Source organism: Arvicanthis niloticus, chromosome 2 (genome assembly GCF_011762505.2).
Source record: "Arvicanthis niloticus isolate mArvNil1 chromosome 2, mArvNil1.pat.X, whole genome shotgun sequence".
NCBI classification, from domain to species: Eukaryota; Metazoa; Chordata; class Mammalia; order Rodentia; family Muridae; genus Arvicanthis; species Arvicanthis niloticus.
The window spans coordinates 78,362,984-78,383,698 of NC_047659.1; the positions used below are offsets into that span (position 1 = coordinate 78,362,984).

At 38.3% G+C, this 20,715-nt stretch overlaps 1 protein-coding gene across 3 annotated transcripts in view; it reads right to left on the reverse strand.

The window, feature by feature from the left end:
* Dnajc24 (DnaJ heat shock protein family (Hsp40) member C24) overlaps positions 1-20,715 on the reverse strand; it is a 33,078-nt gene that overhangs the window by 4,510 nt on the left and 7,853 nt on the right. For all 3 annotated transcript variants that reach the window (XM_076929393.1, XM_034494466.2, XM_034494467.2), the window contains exon 3: positions 8,510-8,648. In XM_076929393.1, coding sequence (XP_076785508.1) covers positions 8,510-8,648 — 139 coding nt within the window. The remainder of the gene's footprint in view (positions 1-8,509; positions 8,649-20,715) is intronic.

The following is a 20,715-nucleotide window of genomic DNA, read 5'->3' on the forward strand; positions in this document are numbered from 1 at the left end:
ACTGTATTTAAAAATAAATAATAAATGAGAAGGGCCTTGCAATGTAACTGCCAAACCACTCAGCTTCCTAATGTTCTGCTTTCCTACTGGGAGGCAGCCATCATTCTGACCCTGGTTCCTATTCTGTATGGTACTCTATTATCCCTCCCACCACATTCCACTGTTTTCTCTTTGTCTTTGTCCCCGTGCACAGGGCCTTTAGAGTAGTACCTATTCTTGGTTAAAAGATTAGCTTACCCATCTCATAGTGAAGGAGAAAAAAGATCACAAAAAAAAAAAAAAAAGGTTAGTTCTTATTGGAGTTCTGTGCCTATGGAAACATGGAGATTTTATTGAATACTATGTGCAAAAAAAATCCATGAGTCTGGTTTTAAACATCAGTATCTGACATAAATATGAGTATGAAACATGCCAGAAAACCTTCCCTATGCTGTTGAGGGTAAGGAGTGCTACTTAGAAGCCTCAGGGGCTTTCTGGTTAAATTGGTGTGCTCATGGTGAAAACTCTATCAAGTGACACAGATTTCCACACCTCTCTGTATCTACTCATGTTACACTTCAACAACAAGTTTTAAAGGCAGTTTCCTTGAGACTTCAGTGGTCCTGTTTAAAAAGCTAGGAATAAGAAAAGTTACTTTTTTTTTTTAAGAAAAGTTATTGTCCTTTGAAAAGAAAATAATCTAACAACTTCTGGAGTGATTAACCCAGGGGGAAACTGGATCCCTGGAGAACTGTATAATGAGCAGACCCAGCACTGAAAAGTAAAAGGTGAATCTGAATGTGGTCAGTAGGGGGGACCATGGTCCTTTGTTGAGAGGCAGGTGTCCAAGGATGGGGCAACAGCAAATTCCACCCCACCACCCAACCCCCACTACAATTACAAGGAAGGAGAAATACAAATCAGCTTGTTTTCCTTTCTTTTAAAACAATGACCTCTGCTTGTCCACCACTGTGGGTGTAATTAAAAACCTTAATTCTTCCCTATCCACTAAAGTCACTTTGCAGGAGCCCTGAGTAAAGGAGGCTGATAATTGTGTATTAACTAGGAATAGCACCTTCAAAACAGATGCGTTTGTTTTCTTTTGTAGTACAACACAGACACACACACATGCATGGGCACACACTTTTGTTCACTGCAGTGAAACATTTTAATAGGCAGATCTAGAACTGGAAATCCCACCTCAAGGTTCTCCTGTGGAAATAAAATACTAACACTGAGAAAAGAAACTGACTTGATTTAAAGACCAAGATTTTAAAATTCAATCTTTTGTTTTTCTACATAATGGCAACAACTTTTTGGAAAACAAAACAAAAACAGGAAACAAACAAAAACAAAAAAGAACAAAGCAACCCACAGCCAAATGTAAAGAACAGACTGTTAGCATTTGGTGTGTTCACTCTATCTAGAGTGCAGTGACTACACAATTTGCTTAATATAAAATGAGTTCAACTCTTTTGAAGATTTCTAGGAATATTAAGGTCTGTTCACACCCTGTGTCATACTGAAAAGCTTAGCCAAATGAGACAAGACAATCCCCAACCCCCTACCTTCCAGTTTTACTTTTATGTATCAAAAGCAGTGCATTATAGTTAGAGTGAAGTTCCTGAGGAATATAATGATAAAATCAAATAATTTATGTGGTTACTTGAAAAAGAATCTTTCAGTCTTTAGAAGTATCAGCCCTTCTGACCTTACATTCTATTGGGTTTGTCTGACAACAAGAGGTGAAAGAATTCTGTGGCTCCATTGTCTCAACAGTGGGATCTAAGACAACACTGGCAGGGCTCATCAGAGAGGTTTATGAGCCTGCAATTCAAAGAGATTAAAAGGAAAATCTACAGCGATCCTTTCACACTGACGAATAACATTAAATAACTATTAGCAGCTTGGTTCAGCCAAGCTCACCAGGACTCTTGCCGAGTCATTGACAGCCTTGTAAAGAGGAAAAGTTTCTTCAACCCCATTTGGGAATCAATAAATATTCCTTACTTCTTATAAGACAATGAGAATTCCAGTCTTTAAAAACTTCTTCCTAATGATAATCAAATTTCTAAAACAACCCTTTAATACCTAAATAATTAATTTCTAATCCCAGCAAACTTTCTAACTAAAGCTACAATTTTAAAAAGAAAGAAAGAAATGGGAAAAAAAAAGAAAAAGAAAAACCAGTAAGTAAAATTTAAAAACAGCAGCAATATGAGACTCTGGGGAGTGGGACTTAACTGTTCACTAGGGCTGAGGTGTTTAAATGTCTCATTCACTGAATAATGACCAAGAGATCAAGTCTGTCTGCAAGCCTGTCTGTCCTGTTCACTGTGGCAATGTCATTTATTCAAAGGGCCATCACACCCCCAAGTGCTCTCATGTAGCAATTAATCCACTATTTTTATTGTTATACGCAATTTCAAATGCATAAAAATAAATATTTGTTTTTAAAAGCTTATGTGTATACAAGTTAACTGCAAATGCTAGTGGTATCATCTAGTTCTAGCTCAGAATTTTTCTATCTTTAGACAAGTAATTTAATTTTAAGAATCATCTAATTTTAAAAACCATTTCACTACAGAAATTAGATTTCCCAAATAGGAAGAATTAGAGTATGCAGTTCTGGCCTTCATGCTGCTGTTCTTAGAGGGCTGAGAATTGGGCAACATCTAATTTAAAATTTGTTTACTAAATTATAAAGCCTATAATCTTTTCCTAGATGAAATTATACTCAGAATTATAATGTTTTCCTCACTGAAGAAAAGAACTGTAGAGATTTTTTACAAACTAGAGGTAAAACTGGTCCTCAGGAAAGGAAACAAATGAACCTGGTCTGGGGTACATGTCTGTGACCCCAGCATTCTGAAGGCTGAGGCAAAAGACAAGGAATACAAGGACACCCCAGGCTAAAAAGTGAGGTCCAGGGTGGAGGGTAGGGGTGCAGGGGAAGGAGGGAGGGAGGGAGGGAGGGAGGGAGGGAGGGAGGGAGGGAGGGAGGGAGGGATAGAAGAGGGGAAAGCAGGATAAGATGGGTACCAAATGAAACACAAAAGCTCAAGTCCATCTGCTTTACTATAGAACAGAACAGCATATGCCCAGTCTTTTCATTGCTATGTAGATTAAAATAGAGTGGACTATACACGAGTTGTGTAAAACTTGATTAAAACTCAGAGAAAATTGCTTTGAATCCCTTGCTATGTGACCTTGGTGAAATTAGCTAGCCACAGAAAGCTTTTTGACTTTCCCTGAAAACAGATAATGCTATCTTTTTCACAAGGGCATTAAAATAATATTTAAAAGGCAATTACCACAGTTCCAGTGCGCAAAGATACTATTTCAACTGTTATTATCTCATACTTTTCCCATTGAACTCTGTACCAGAGCATAAGAAAATGACTAAAACTTAGTTCTTAGTGAGGAAGCTTCAAGTTCCAGTGTAGGAAGGAAGGCAGCAACTCCTTACCTCATCTGATTTCATAACAGCTGTCAGTCCTATTAAAGCAGATGCCTTAATATCAAACCTATATACCTGATATACAGGGATGGGGAAAGTGATAGGGATGAGCCAAAGAATTTCTGAATTCTACCCCCTCCCCCATCCCCAGAAAAGAAAGAGAAGTGAGGGTGTAAATCAGAGGCAGTGGGAGCAGAAAGCAGCAGGAAATGGAAAGGCCCAGTAGCTGGGGAGGTGATGAGGCGGTGGGTGAGTGGTACAGTGAGGGTGGACTACAGAAGCTGTGGAGGAAATGAATATACAGGAAAAGGAAACCCAAAGGAGAAGTGTGACCTGACCTTTCTGACCCACTGATGGTAAGCAGAGCAAAGCAGAGGTAACCAGCAAGACGTGCTCCGGTCTAAGCCCAGAATGAAACAATGAAAAAGGCAACTGGTCTTGGTTTTAAACCAACCAACTTCAACTGAGTTAAATAAACACACAAAACTTGGGAGTGGTTAAGGTAGAAAATAAGTACTTCCTAAAACCCACCAATCAGTTCTATTAAATCAGACTCTCAATGGTGTGTGCGCTCACACCAGAATTACAAACATATTTTTTGCCAACAGGTTTCTAATTATTTGAAACTAGCTAACTTTTACTCAGAATTAATAACAAATAATATTAAAATACGTTGCATGGTAAAAATAATGAGTGACAACTCAGATGAGCAGAGGACCCTCCTGGAGAGTCCTTGTGCTCCCTGTCTGTCCTAAGATACCAGTCTCAACTGTCTAGATGAATTTTCTACATCACTTCACATACTTATTTTCCCAGAAACAGTCAGCAAAAAACCAAATCTCTTGATGCTTATCTACAAGATTTTACCTGAAGCAAATTTTTACAGTCAATTTTGAAATTCCTAAAATCAAACTGAACTACTAATCTGACTAATTCAAGTATTTTGTACGGGTCAGCATTAGGACATAATTTACCCAATTATCTACTGGCCTCAAGTACTACCAGCCCAAATTTATGTTATTTACATTTAAAAACATATTTCCCTTTTCTTATAATCTATCTTAAAACATAAAAGACCTTTTCAGAAAGAATTCCAATTTTATACTTAAGATTTAGTGATCTAATACATGAATATCTGTGGAGTTTTAAAGATTCATTCCTCATTGGTATAAGATTTATTTCCTTATCTTTCATGTTTAAATATTTATTCTAATAAAGAAATGAAGTGATTGCATAATAAAACACCAGAAATAACTTGCTATATCCAGCAAAAAGCAGCATCGAAGCTGTTCTAGCAAATCCCTCTCAGCCAAGCTGCTTAGGCATTTACATACTTGGGCACTTGTTAGAATGACAGTACACTGTTAGCCACAGTTAACTGAGAACAAGATGTATTTTAATATAAGGTATCAACAGGGATTCCAAACACAGTCCACTTATTTTTAAGCTTTAGTTGATCTGATCAACTGCATTTGTAAATTTGTTCCTCTTCAGGTAACAGAGAAACGGCTCATAGCTGTGCCATTCTGTAGAGCCACTGAGACATTGAGATCTGTGCCATAAACATTACAAAGCTATTGAATCATGCTCCTTGTTATTCCCATTCTGTTATTTTAATGTTTTTAATATATAAGGAAACTCCCACACAAGCTTCACAAAAACACCAAAATCTTTTGGATAGCATTGTTCATGTGATCATTTTACATATCTTGACAGTTCTCCAAGTGTGCCTCTGGTTGAAATGCAAAGCCTGGTCTTGGATAACTACATGCTTTGTAAGCTGCAAGCAGCTTAAGAGGCATCTTTACCAACACATGGTAACTATGCCAACTGGAACTAATTGGTTATTTTCACTAGTTAACATCGTTTTCAAAATCTCTGATCATTGGATGGAAACCCAATATTAGACTTGCTCCTCTTAGACTTGTTTTCTTTTGCCTGACCAGCTCTACCCTAAAATGCCAAGAAAAGAAGGAGAGGAAAAAAAAGGTTTTACTTAAGGCTATCTGCCCTACTACCATATTTTCATTAGATATAACCCATTTAGTTGTTTCTTTTGAGATGCAAAGAAATATGAATTTTTTCTGGATACATCTGTGGCTATGGGCAATACTGATGAAGCTCTTCTAATATCTAGACTACCTGAGCTGGAAGATACGGAAAAGCACTGAACATCAACCACTGAAGCAACTACAGCTTGCTTACACTGCAAGTCACTAGCAAGTAGGCAATAAATATACTTAACACTGCAACGAGTAGGTTTTACAATAACCATCATCACATGCACAAAGAATTGTGCATCACCAAGCTATTTCCATGTCCCCAGGGGTGACCCAGAAACGCTGAGTGCTCTGACCTGGTTTGAGCAGTTCTCCCTCTTGCTTTCCTACATGGATCTTTTAACAAATTAGCACCCTCAAAGGTTTCCTTATCGCAAATCTAAATCCTGTTAGAGATTCAAGTTCATTTCATTTGCTTTTGAAAAGCCACTTATTGATGAGTAAAAAGAAATTAGTATTAGTATTCAGGTTTATCATGAGAGTTTTTGAAAAGCAGCTTGGAATAAAAGGTTTAAATACAGCACATCACACTTAGATATGAGAGCTCTCAACAGCAGGCCAGTGGCCATTTAAAATGGAAACAGAGCATTCATGTTCAGAACTTCTAGTGAAGAACAAACTTTATATTACATATGAAAGTGTCATTAAATGCTGTATTTCTGCCCTAGAACAGCTCAACTTAATTTGAAGAAATTAGTTCACCCATTTGAAGAAATGGCCAAGCAAACTGACATATGTCAAGTTTATTTATCTGAATCATAATTTTTTGTTGTGATATCATCGATTATGTACAAAAGTCCCTTATGATACCTCAAACTACAGATACTAACTTATTAAAAATTTAAAACTGCACATTCAAAGCTCAAAAGAAATGTGTAGTTCTAGCAGCTAACATGTTAGGCCCTATTAACTATTTGTACATATGCCATCCTTTAAGCCCCCCTTTATGCAATACTGTACTTACTATAAACCCAGTTTCCTGATTCTTTCCAACTTTAGTTTACCCTACTGCATACCACAGAAAAAGAAAGTAACTTCATGACTTCTGCTCCCTTCTTACCCTTTAGAAAGTAGACTTCTAGCCAGTTTCACTCTCATGATCTTTTAGTATATAAACTTTAAGTGACAAAAATGCAGACACTGAACATCACATCATGTCTCTACAAGCTTTGTTTTATTTTATGTGTATGAAATTTTGCCTACATATATGCCTGTGTACCATACTCAGGCCTGGTACCCACAGAAGTCAGAAGAGGGCTTTGATTGCCCTGGGAATGGAGTTGTAGATGGTTATGAGATGCTATATGGGCACTGGGAATTGAACCCAGGTCAGTGCCCTTAACTCCAGCCCCGCCCTATACTCCTTAGAGTATAGTTTTGTGTAAATTCTTCTTAAGCAAACTGGTATCCCACATTAGTAATGATTGACAAAAATGTTCTCTAATGGTGATTAGAAAACTCTCATCTCCAACTGAACTCTGTGGCTTTATGAAGCTGGACCAAGTCACATTCAACATTACAACACACTCAAATGCATTAGTTCCAGTGTGAACCCAGTTTATAAGGATGGACTTAAGGATAGAATTTGTTCTCAAATGAAGGTACTTCTACATTCTTTCTGACAGAAATACAATCTAATTACAAAAATATATATACCAAAAAGAAGACCAAATATTTAAGGCACATCTAAAAAGTCAATGCAAATCCCTTTAAAAGCTACACTCACCATGTCCTAATATTAAAGAACAAAAACAAACAACACACTGATCTTTTAAAAAGTAGGAAGGCCCACATATGATTAGTAACACAACTAAACAGCATTATAAACAAATGCTGCAGCTAGCAAGCATTCAGGAAGCAGGCAGAAGAATTGCTGCAAATCAGAGGCCAGTCTGGGCTCACAGTGACCAGCCTAGGCTACAAGAAAAACAAAAATAAAACCTTGTTTCCATGAATGAAAATTAAAAAAATTAAATACCATCGAAAAATAAATATGTATTTTACTGGCACAGCTTCCTCAGATACTGTGGATTTCTACAAATACTGGCTGTATTCTGTAATGTTACATTTAGAAATAAAGGCTTGATTCTCAAATTAACTTTTCATAATCTTCGTAGCATAAGACTTAAAGTTCATTTGGTGAGGTGGAGAGTGTGCTGGTGTTGGCACGGAGGGGAATCAATAATCATCCAGCCACCATGAGCTTCTATCAGCACATCTCAGTCGGTGCCGAGCCTGATACGTTATTGGAGAGAAGCAACTGAGTGTTTTCCCCACGGGCTGAAACTGATTATTGACTCCCCCATTAGCATGTAGGGTGCTTATTGAAAGTCCAAATATAAGGCTGAGGGAGTCCTGTCCCAAGGCCAGTGCTGAAAGACAGCCTATCACTTCGTGTAACTACAGTTCATGTGTGACAAACCTGACCTACATTTTTCTTTCTTTCTCCCAACAGCTTGTCACTGTTCTAAGGAGCTATTTTCAAAAGGCAAAAGGAAATGACCTTTAAAATGATTTAAGCAATGTGCATTCCTAAGACACCATTGACAGCAGTTCCATGAAGAGTAGCTGATCATGAACCCTACCTTAAAACAAAGGGCACAGCCAGCAGGGTTGGAGGAGCTAACCTTAGTAAAAGCCTCCTCTGGATGACCATGGCTATGGTATACAGTCTTCCAAATACCACACTTAAGATTATAATGGATACACAACTAAGTTTAATAACAAGAAATTTTAGGCATATACTGCATAAAATTTGGGGTATATAAGTGAACATTTTAATAGTTTATAGAAAGCTTTTCCAAGAAGCTGCACTTCAGCAGTTTTGTTAATTTCTTAAGAGATACACAATAATCACCACTAAGAATAGGACATAATTAAAAACAAAGATAGAACAAGGAATAATGGCGGCAACAACTGGATGCAAATGCTGGGGAATGTTCCCTAGACATGGCCTGCATACTGCTATAAAGAGCTGCCATGGCTCTGCTTCTTCACCAGAAGTACCTACCATGCCGCTGCAAGTCATACTTTTTCTTGGTTTCTTCATTTCCTAGAATTTTCCATGCCTGATCAATTTCAATGAACTTCTGCATACACTCCTCCATGGTTTCTGCTGGCACATCTGCACTTTGCTTATCTGGATGATACTGCCAATCAAAAATAAGGGTGGTGAAGAGTTGAGTGGAGTACGTTTAAAAAGAAAACCCACAAGACAAACAATCATAAAGCTGAGCTTTAGTTAAGAAGATAATGAGAAGATGGAAAGGAAGATGCCAAGGCCATGAGACAACAGTGTTGGGCACAGGAGACAACTGCCAGGTTAATTAGACCACTGCAGTAGCTGCAGAGCCACCAGTGACGTGATCTGTCACAATGTACAAAGGCAGCATTTTCTGGATCATTTGCTCATGGAATCACTGGTCTCATGGACAATTTACCTACAGAAGGTGACTAACACAAATAGAAACTGGTACGTGCAGAGCAGCAGGACCCGAAAAGGGAGGAGCACAACCCGCCCAAATGAAGGCTAATTCCTTACATAATGTATTTGAATGTAGATACAATTTAAAAATGGATGAAGATAGTTTTCTTATGAAATTATACAACCATAACTTTAAACAATCTTACTATAAAAGACTTCACATGTTTCTCAATGCTGACATTTCATAGTTTCTAGGCCACATTTGTAAGGAACTCAATAGAACAGTTTAATATAAATTCATTAAATATCCTTCTTACATGAGCTTTTTAACTCTTATGAAACTTTTAGTAATGTTTTCAGTTGTTATACTAGTTGGTCAAAACCAAAAAGTTCTGCCCAACTCCTAACTGAGAAATGCTAACCGCAGTGGAGTTCACTGGGAGCTTCACCTCCCTACCCTTTCCTCCTTTTCTCTTTTGTTCTCTTGTCTCTTTTATGTCAAACAAGCCTTCAACAAAGAAATGAAGAAAGACTAAGTTTAGGACACTTTGCTTACAGTCGCAGGCTGGGTTAGTAGGAACGGTCAGATGTAACTTTGTTCACACTCAGGTGCATACGAGATCATCTGACAGCACTATCTAGAGTGTTCCAACCAGTACTACTTTGAAAATTTTATCAAACATACTACAGAACACAAGTTTCAAAGATAAACCTAGTCATTTTCTCATTTTCTATTTCAATTCATTCCAATATAACAGGCAAAAAGGCATGCCTCTATTCCATGACATGTGGGTGAAGACAGATCACCATAACAACTACATAAGGGCACTACGGGATTCTTCCATTGACTTCCTTACAAACATCAAAAGAACACAAGATCTTACAAGCACCCTCACTTTGTATTCAAGTTGCTAGTTCAAATTTCTATAGCAAATCATGGAAACATGAAGCTAGATAATTTTAATTCACATTGAAATGGAAAGTATGTAAGTTTAATTTTTTTTAACGGTAGGCTTTAGCAATGCATGCACTGACATGGCAACGCACCTCAAACTGCTGCTGATCATTATCAGAGGAGCCAAAGGGATTCTGTTCTGTGGTTAGAGGAAGAGCTAGTGGACAGTAGACATCATGCATGCTGGGTAAACAAGGAGAACTAAGTTTCTACTTCAGCACACTTTTCTTTTTCTGCCAAATTCATCAGTTATTAGCATTTAAACACCTAAACTAACTGTTATATCTGAGGAAAAGAAAGGAAGTCTTACTTGCTTCATCTTCTCCTTCCAGGACTTATTAATGTGTTCATAAACATTATTCTAATATCCCAAAGTTCCAGATAGTCAAGAAAAGTTCCAAAGCCAAGATGTGTTAAAGCTCTCTAGCTAATGCATTCCTGTAGCACTGTGAACAACCAAGCTCACTATGCTCAGGTCACAGTGTATAACAACCAAATACGACACCAGTGCACATTTAAGATACATGTCAAAGGTAGGTGTGGTGGCTCCAAGTTTCAATTTCAGTACTCAGAGAAGCTTAAGTAGATGGAATGTCAAAAGTTAGAGGTCAGCTTGGGCTGACATATAGTGATTCAAGGCTACCAAGATCCATGGTAAATTCAAAGCTAGATTGGACTACACAGTAAAACCTCATCTTAAAAATCAAGAAGAATTTTTTAAAAAATTACATGTGGAGACATTTAATCTCAGCATAAGTATTAAATGATGCTCTAGAAATATCATTCTATGCTTCTAAGGAGAGAGCAGTATGTATTAAAAGCTTGGTGATTTCAACAGGCCATTACAGAACATCTATTTGGTAGACCTGACCATGCAGCAACGGATGAAGAAAACTCTACAAAACTAGCTATTGGATGCTCCAAACTGAAAGGTACCGTTAACGTTTATAATGAGTTCTACAAATGTCAATATGATCCAAACTTCCTCTAACTTGGTATTTTCCTGATTACTACTGAAATAAGTAGCTTCCCTTCTGAGGCTTATACTCCTAGAATTCAATGATACTACAGCAGCCAGATAATGGATACATTCCATTAAGAAATGGCAATAATCCCAAGAGCTGACAAATGAGAATTCAGGAAATTAAAAAGCTTCTTCATAGCAAAGAAAACAATTACCTAAGTAAAGAGATGGCCTACAAATGGGAAAATAACAACTATAATCACAGAGCTCATTAAAACCTATATAAAGACTATATAAAGAACCATAGGGCTGGAGAGATGGCTCAGCAATTAAGAGCACTGACTGCTCTTCCAGAGGTCCTGAGTTCAGAGGATCCCATATTCACAGCTGGTGAAAATCTAAACCAGTGCAACCACTGGCAAAGTTAGCAGTTCCTTAAAAACCTAAAACTATCATATGACCCAGTTATACATCTTTTGGATATATACCTAAGCCTGACATGGTGGAAGGAGAGAACTGTAGAATGGGTGTGCATGCACACACAAACACAAGTAATAAAAATGTAGTATGGGAATTTGTAGAAAGAAGAAAAATATGTCACCTGGGGATGCTCAAAATCTCACTTTGTTTTAATGGCAATTCCAAAGCAAAATGGAAAATCTAAAAAGGAATAATATTGCCAACAGTAGTCTCTAATGACAACCAAATATATCTAATTCAAATTCCTGGCTCCTGTAATTATTACTTAATATTTTTCCTTTTGCTGTCTGTCAGGAGCAGAGAGAGCACTGTCTTCATGCTTCTGGAAACCATAAAGACTCTGTGATGGGCTCCTCAAACCTACTGCCTCCTTCCTTTAAGCCATATTTAATTCTTGATGTTTTACTGTGTTTTTAAATTTTGTTTTGTGATGTGATAACAATAGTTGACATCATATAAGTGGGGTCTGAGAGATAAGCAGGTTTCTTATCTTTTTCAAACATGGAAGTAAAGTGAAGTCTCACAAGTCAGCAGATTATCAGAACTATATAGGTACATGCACTGTATAGGCTGAATGGTTTTAAAGTGAATTTCCGCATGGAAAACATAACCTCATTCACTATCTTTCTTAACACAAGAAGTAATTCGGGTGAATCAGAAACAGCTGAGCAGACTGGATCCCTCTGCCTTTCTACAATGCAACACATCGCCATCGACCTTCTGCGGAAGAGCCAATGCTGGTAAGGAGAGAGGCAGGAGAGGCAGAAAGGGTGCAGAATTGCCTAGTCTATACTTCAGGTACAGTCAGACCTTTCTACTGCACATCCCTCATTCTGCTGTAACTGTTAGTGACTATCCTTAGTCTGCTCTAATTGGGAACGACTACTACATCATACCTTTAGAAACTAGTGAGCACAAGTGTGGAGGGCCAACTGCTCTTGGAAGCGGGTGGGAGGAAAGAGAGAGAGAGATTCCTAAATTGATGTATTAAAACAAAAATGACAAGGAAGAACTCCCCTTTCTCCTAAACATGTTGTCCCTAGTTTGCTCCTATCTCAAACTCCCCATCGTACATATTTTTCAACACATTTTTGAAAGGTGATGAAGTAACTGTACGTAGTAACATCTTATAATTAGGACACACTTAAACAGAACTTTATGTTTTTACTTACAAAAGCTGATTGAGAAAATACCAAGTGACTTTACTGAAATGAGCAAAAACTTGAAGTACTGCTTTGTCACTGGTGAGGTGACTGGATTACACATAATCCTCCGGGCAAGGCCGAGCTTATTATCATTTGTGCATTTAGGAGGAATAATTCAAGTTGACAGGTGTGGTGGCTACTATCCCATGTACTGAGGAACCGAGATGGAAGGACCATGAACTCAAGGCCAGATTGGACAATATGGCAAGATATTGTCTCAAAAACAACACACACGCACACACTAGCAAGCATGCATATACTAATTAACCAAAAAGAAGACTTGTGATTTGTAAGTATCAATAAATACACCTGTCTCAGTTCCTTTGGGAATATTGAGAATAACTGAGAACTTAAAAGGATATATATTAATATATATAATACACATATTAATATAAACATATTCAAACTTGATGTGGGATATGTGTACTTATATGTACATATTTATATGTATAAATATGTATGTTTATTATATATGTGTATATGTTTTGTTTATATATTTGTATGTGTGTGTATGTCTATATACAGCTGCCTGTGAAGGAAAGTTGCAAGTTAACTGATTAGAACTTCAATGACTGAAGAGGTTGGAATGTTGCAGGTCCAGAACCTAATCACAACTTAACCTGGGCTACTTTTAGCTTCTAACAGTCAGACATTCTTTTCCCAACCCTATCTCAGATTTAATATCCTGTAACTAACAGATAAGATATATTAGAATGCATTAAGTTGAAAAACCTCTAGTTTCCACCAGCCAAAAGGCTAAAAGGCAACTGTTGGCATAGCGTAAATCTGCATCCCTGGGTTCTTTGTATTTGACTCCAGAGTGAACGCTTCTCTGCTTTAAGGCGAGAGCTGTTGTGTGTAGTGTCCTACATGGTCTAACTGTGAAACACATCAGCAGCCCTTACTAGAGGATTGCTAGGACTAGCATTTTGATTTTAATTCTGATAGAATCTGACATTTCCCATCCTTCCTCAGCCCTCAGAATGAGCCTCAGAGTGAGGCTTGAGTGTGAGGACATGGCCACACTGACAGATAAACTGCAGGACCAGGCTATAGGACCTCTACCTCTTTGAATTCTTAATCCTCCAGCCTCTAGAAAAGCCATCTTAGCATCATGGATGTTTTTAAGACACTACTTGATCTCCCTGACAGACTTTAATACTTCTGCAACACATCAGTACAACATTAATGGCCTTTGAGACCAAATTAGAGTTGGTTTTTGAGATTAGTTACCAGTACTCTAACAAAGAGAAGAGCAAGATTTAAAAAAGGAGAAAAGGAGGAAGTAGGAGCGAGCAGGCAGAGGAAGGGGAAGAGAAAGTGGCTTTTAAAGAAAGGATTACAGGAGAGAAGGGGAGCTGGGAAACAGGAATTTGCACATCAGGAAAAAAGAGGGAAGAGTCTGAAGAAAACAAAGCTTACATTATTCATGGTTTGGATGTTTTTCAAAGGAAGCATTAAGAGGTGAGTTTGGAAAAAGTCGATTCATGGTGATGGGAAACTAGGAAATAGAAGCTAACCTCTCTACACTTGGAACAGCTACATTTAAAATTTCAAAGTAAACACTGACCTCCAGCCTCCTCTGAGGATCACCACTAGGCCACTGCTGGCTCTCCCAGTTCTCTAGGTTCTTTTCTTTTGCTTTTGCTATAATTAAGGACGTGCACACTGGCCCTAAGCTAAAGTCACTCATGCACAGTAAAGAGTGGTGATACACGACAACAAGCCTCCCAGTGCTGCTCTCCTGGAGCAACCTGAAGCTCCTGGCGGCCACCAAGGCCACGCGGTACTAATTAGGTGGTGTGTTCTGTCAAAGTGCTCCTGCTCTTCCTCTAGTAATTGATCATTCTGCCATATTAATGAAACACGCACACTGGCTTGAATTCCCCCAAGTGCCTCACCCTTGAGACAGAAAAGCAGAGCAGAGAACTGTGGCAGATGAGCTCTGCGTTCTCACCCAAGTCAGCTCCAAATACCTTCCTGTTTCTTTTCTTTGCAGAAATGTTTTTGTGGAGCTAAAATGCATAGCTTCCATAACTCTAATTTCTGATTATTTAATTTTACAGGCCTTAGGAAGCTACCATGAAAATTAAATGTATGTAAAAAGCACTGGCATTTTAATACACACACATTGAAACTTGATGTGGGATCAAACACATAAGATGAGTGCTGGTGACAATACTTAATCCTTTCCACTCACTGAGAAGAGAAATATACCTAAATGAGACTCACTAACAAGTGAGTAACTGGACATGGATAGAGACCCGAGAGTACAGCTAGAACACATACCGCTTCCTGGAACATGAAGAAGACACATGCCCTCTAGATCATTTAGTTTTCATTATGGGAAATCACAGTTATCATAAAGTAGCCATTAACCAGTTGGTGAGGGAGGGCTGCTAAGACTGTGGAAGGGATTCTTTAATCAATGTGAGTTCGGTTTAGAGAAGGATACACATTGATCAACTCTGCTGTCTTGTTTCTTCATCTCCATTATCAAGTCCTGCTTCAAATAAGACTATGTTATAAAACATTATAAATAAAATGACTTTACGTTATAAAGTATTATAAATAAAAGGACTACAGAGGTGTCCTTTATATTTTTAAACCACATTAACATTATGAATGCCAAAAGGGGAAAAGAATCCAAAGGTAAAGACAAGTCTAACACACTACTGCCACCTAATGCTTAGTAAAATATTGTCTAAAGAAAATCAACAGTTCATTGTTTTGTATAACAATTAACATATACAACATGATTTTTTAAAAAACAAGCTGAATTTTCCAAGGTTTTGTGGCTTAGAAAAAAATGTAATCTATGTTAAAGTTGCCAACCCAAAGATGTGATTGTCCTTCAAAAGATGCCTACTTTCCACCCCACTACAACTCAGATTATGTGCCAGCCAATATTAAGTCAAAGGAGAGACCCCTGCCCTTAAGGGTCTCACTGTCTTATGGAAAAGAAAAACCAGACATGGAAATGAACACTTAAAAAGTAATGGTTAAGATGGTGTGCTAAGATGATACATGAAAAACTGCCCATTTTGTCAGAGGAGCTTTGTAATACAGACAGTATCAGTCTGTGGAGGAGCTGTAGAAGATTAGAGAGAAAGGGTATCCTGGGCAGAGAGAAGTTACAAACACAGAACAGCAGATAAAGAAGACAGTCATCAGAGTTATAAACAAAAGAACTGCAAGGCAGACAGAATGACTGAGTGGAACTTGAAATGGTTCGCATGAACTAAGATCAAGATGAAGCATCTTAGAAAGCTAAGGCTCACCTCTATTTAAAACTCCACTTTATCTGCATAAGAGAAGCTTTGCTTCAAAAACAAAACAACAAACAAACAAACAAAAAACCCAAAATATGTCCCAGGCATGGGTGAGGTGTGACAGCTGGCTTTCTGAGCACAGGTTAGAATAACCATAGGTTCAAAGACTGCCAAAAGCTAAGTTACTTCGCATGCTAGTCTTAGGCTCGTGGGAATCAAGAACAACCTACCAAGATCACTGAACCTGAGAGGAACAACAGCGCTACCATGGTACAGAGAGGTCAAGAAGCCAACTGCTCCTTGACATTCTGTTCTGGACAGTGTAAGGAGCTGGTGCCACCAAGACAGAAAACGAGTGGATAGGCTCTCTGCCTATTCTGGAGAATTCACTTTGGCTGAAGTAGTCACAAGCATAGGCAATGAAAACTAGGCTTTGCTCCCCAGAATTCTAGCAAAGGTTCCAGCTTACCCACAGATCATAGAAGACAGGAGACTTTTTAACTAAAGGGTATCTTTAGGACAGCTCTCAGGATTGTACCTCACAAGGGGTACCTCCTACCATTGACGAGGAGGGTAAAATTGAAGAATTGGCAAAGAAGTTTCCACTGCCAATGATGGCGGGTGAGGCTATTTGAACTGATCTTCCTCCAGAGTAAAACTATCGAGCCCAGATAAAACTTAGACATGTATTTATTCCAATACAAAGAATTAGGTTTCACTTGGTATTTTCAAAACAAAATTGTTTTGGGGTCGACTCTCCACTCTCCCTTTTCTCTCTCACCCCCAGACTGCTCTATAATGTTCTCCCAGCACTAGTGGCCTCCTTTCTGCTTTTTATTACACAGGTCTTAATGCCCTATCTCCCCATAAAATCCACATATGAGAAAGAACATAAAATATTTGTCTTTCTGAGTCTGTGTCACCTTACCTTTCAGATTTATCCATTTTCCAAGCAAACTTCATCAGTTCATTTTTCTTTACAGATTTTAGTGGTAAAATTTCACTACATATATGTATCATACTTCTATTATCCATGTATCTATTGATGAATATCTGAGTCGGTTCCCTTCCCTGGCTATTGTGCATAATGCAGCAATTAACATGGATATGGAGTTATTTTGGTAGGTATATCTACAGTCCTGTAGCTATATGCCTGAGAGTGGTACAGATGGGTCCTACAGTAGCTCTATTTTTAATTTTTGGAGAACTTCCACACTGACTTCTCTAATAGCTATACTAGTTTACATGCAATGAATAAGGGTTCCTTTTTCCCCATATCTTCACCAGCATCTGCTATCATCTGTTTTTGTGATTTTTGTGTAGCTAGCCCTTCTAGATACAGTTATGGAATCTCAAAGTAGTTTTAATATGCATGCCCTTAAAGGCTAAGAATGCTGAAAACTTTAAAAAATACTCAATGTGTTGGATACTTTTATGTTAACTTGATACAACTGAAATAGGGAACCTCAATTTAAAAAAAAAAAGTTTCCATAAGATGATTGATGATTGTAATGATTGATGGGGAAGAGCCCAGCCCATTTTGGTGGTGCCATTCCTAGACTGGTGGTCCTGGGTGTTATATGAAAGCAAGCCAAGTAAGCCACAAGTAGCAAGCCAATAAGCACCACCCCTCCACAGCCTCTGCATCAGTTCCTGTCTCTAGGTTCTTAACCTGTTTGAATTCCTGTCTTGACTCTTTGATGATGAACAGTAACAAGGAAGTATAAGCCAAATAAACCCTTGCTTCTCAACTTGCTTTTTTGGTCACAATGTTTCATCCCAGCAATAGAAACCCTAACTATGACACTGATACCTCTCTACCTCTCTCTCTCTCTCTCTCTCTCTCTCTCTCTCTCTCTCTCTCTCTCTCCTCTTTCTTTCTCTGTCTCTTCCCTTTCCCTCCCCTCCCCCTCTCTCTGTGTATCCTTTCTTTTCCTTTTTTTTTTTTTTTGAGAATTGTCCATTTCACTAGACTATTCCTTAATAGGTGGTTATCTGTTTGTACATTTTTACAATTATAGGTATGTCCTTTATAGTAATCTTTCATCTAAAGGCAAATATACTTTTAAAATCTTAAACACACCAAACAGTTGATATCATAGTAAGGCCAAAATCACCAGGAAAAAGATGACCAAGGTCATAGAATATAGGATGCTCTGGTGCTATTTTCAAAGTCACCTAGGTAATAAACTTTGATTTCATAAGCCCATTTGACTCAAGACAGACACATCAAAGAGAGACTAAGAGATAATGGGTTAACGAGAAAACATGGTAGCAAAGCTAGGCATGGCGGAGCCATGAAACTCTGAAACCCCAGCCTTGAGAGGTAGTTGAATGAGGATTAAAAGTTTGCATCTTATGAATGCAACCTGTGATGCTGTGATATAAGGAGAAATCTGGGTCTCTACCCTGGTTCCAGGTATATAGTTCATAAAACCCTTGCAACTTAGCATTGAAAATAGGCTGTCTTTGTAGGCTAGTGAGGAGGATACTGACTGAGGCTTTCTAGATAGAGTCAGGATGGGTCTGGTCACTAGGAAGTCCAATCATGACCTGAGAACTTGAGCTCTCTCTCAGCCCCAGCCCCTACTCTAGAAGTGGGTAAGCTGAGTTGAGTTAATCACTCATGACAGGGCCCATGATTTTATCAGTCATGCCTACATAAGACTGCATCCATGAAGGATGACAATTTGCAAAGATCTAGGTGAGTGGACAGGAACATATTCACATGTTGCAAGGAAGCTTTACTCTAAATCCATGGGGATGAGAGGTCCTGAGTTTGACGCCTTCCACATCTCAACCTATGGCCTCTTTATCTGGCCTTTTATTGGTATTATTTAAAATATCCTCTGAAATAAATATTCATGTCTTAGTTACTTTTTTTTTTCTGTGTTAATACACCATGACAAAAAAACAACTCGGAGAGGAAAGTGTTTATTTCATTTTATAGCTGATAATATATCATCCAGTGAAGTCAGAGCAAGAACTGAAGACAAAAAGCAGACAATGATGCAGATCCCATGGAGGAGTGCTGCTTACTGGCTTGCTTCCCATGGATTGCTCAGCCTGCTTTCATATCCAATTCAGGGCCACCTGCCCAGGGGTGGCGCCATCACTGTCATCTGGGCCCTCCTCCATCAATCATTAACATAAATTAATTAATTAATAAGTGTTCAACATACTTGCCTGCAGGCTAATAGATTAGGTATTTTCTCAATTGAGATTCCTTCTTCCCAAATAACTCTAGCTTACGCCAGGTTGACATAAAATTAACCAACATGGCTCACATGCGGAATTTATTCAACAATCACTAATTACCTCTGAGATGTCAGCTTTCCCTTTTCAATTTGGAGAAACACAAATTGTTTTCCCAATAGCACAGTAGCACATGATAGCCATAATATCTCCAAAGAGCTGAAAAACAACGCTGTGGCTATTCCTTTATTTTCTCACTCATTAAGATCATATTTCTTGCTGAAATATGACACAACCCTCTCTCCTATTAAAGAACCACAAACGGAGTACAAGCATATATCTATTTATGATAAAAACATGCACTATTCAATATCTCTGCCACACTTACAAATGCACTATTAGACACTCACAGAAGGCTTTAAACTACTACATACAAATAAAAGCAAAGTTTCAGACTGTTCTGATCTCAAAGAACAAAACCCAGCTGCCTTTTTAGAGCAGACTGATGTCTTAGCTGTCTCATGTTCCACAGTTTAACAAAGGTTAACTATTAGGTGTTTTGTAGTCATAACTATTAACAAACAAAACCTGTGTATCTGCGTCTCATCTAAGATTATTTTTACCTATTATCAATAAGGATATTAAGAAACCATACTTCAAATATTGTGATTTACATAGAAGGTTATCTCTCCAGGCAGTGGTGGTACACGCCTTTAATTCCAGCACTTGGGAGGCAGAGGCAGGCAGTGAGTTCCAGGACAGCCAGAGATACACAGAGAAATCCTGTCTCGAAAAACAAAAAACAAAACAAAAAAACAACAAAAACCAACCAAACAAACAAAAAAAAACAGAAGGTAGTCTCACTGAAAAGGTTAACAACACATAGCTCCAGACTGGCCATATATAGAACAGGGTACAGTGCTTGAAAGCATAATCAAGGCCCATAATCTTCAGTATGGAAAACAACAAATCCCTATATTCTAACTTAGAAGAACTCTTAGAAGCAATGTGATTAGGATGGCTTCTGTGCTTCTGAAGAGTGGTCCTGGTATTTTAGTTAAGCCATGTCCTTAGAAGGATGAATGGACTGACAATACCAATGAGCAGCTAAGATGCCTCAGAGAACCCATATGCTAACAGTTCATCATCTTAAAGCTGAAATCCCAGCACCAAGTAGGCTGAGGCAGAAGAACTGCTTTGAGTTCAATGAAAGCTTGGAGTACAAAGAAAGTTCCAGCCTAATTTGGGCTAAAAACCCTGTCTCAAAAAGTAACACAACAAGCTAGCAACTTAACCAGCTTACTAGGAAAAAGTTTTAGAATGTTAGGTTTAAGGTGGAGGATAGGTTATCTGTTATTGAATTTGTTCACATAGCAATAGCTGCTCAGTTTCTTGGTTCATTGTGTGCTGTTCTAAGAGATTAGCTGAAACCAGGTGATCTGTAAAGAATATAACTTCATTTCTTACAGGCCTGAAAGTGGCCTGTGCCTTCAGAGTGCTCTGTTGGTCATCTCTGGCAGAAGGGTAAAAGAGATTGTGTGCATCAAAGCAAAAGACCAAACTGAGCTTTTTACTAGAAATAAAATTCCCCATAACAAATCTACACCTGGGATAATAGCATTGTCTCTTCATATCCCTCCTCTCAACACTGTTGCATTAGAGATTAACTTCACACCACCTGAGCCAATCAAAACACCAAGTATCCTCTCCTCTGCCCTATG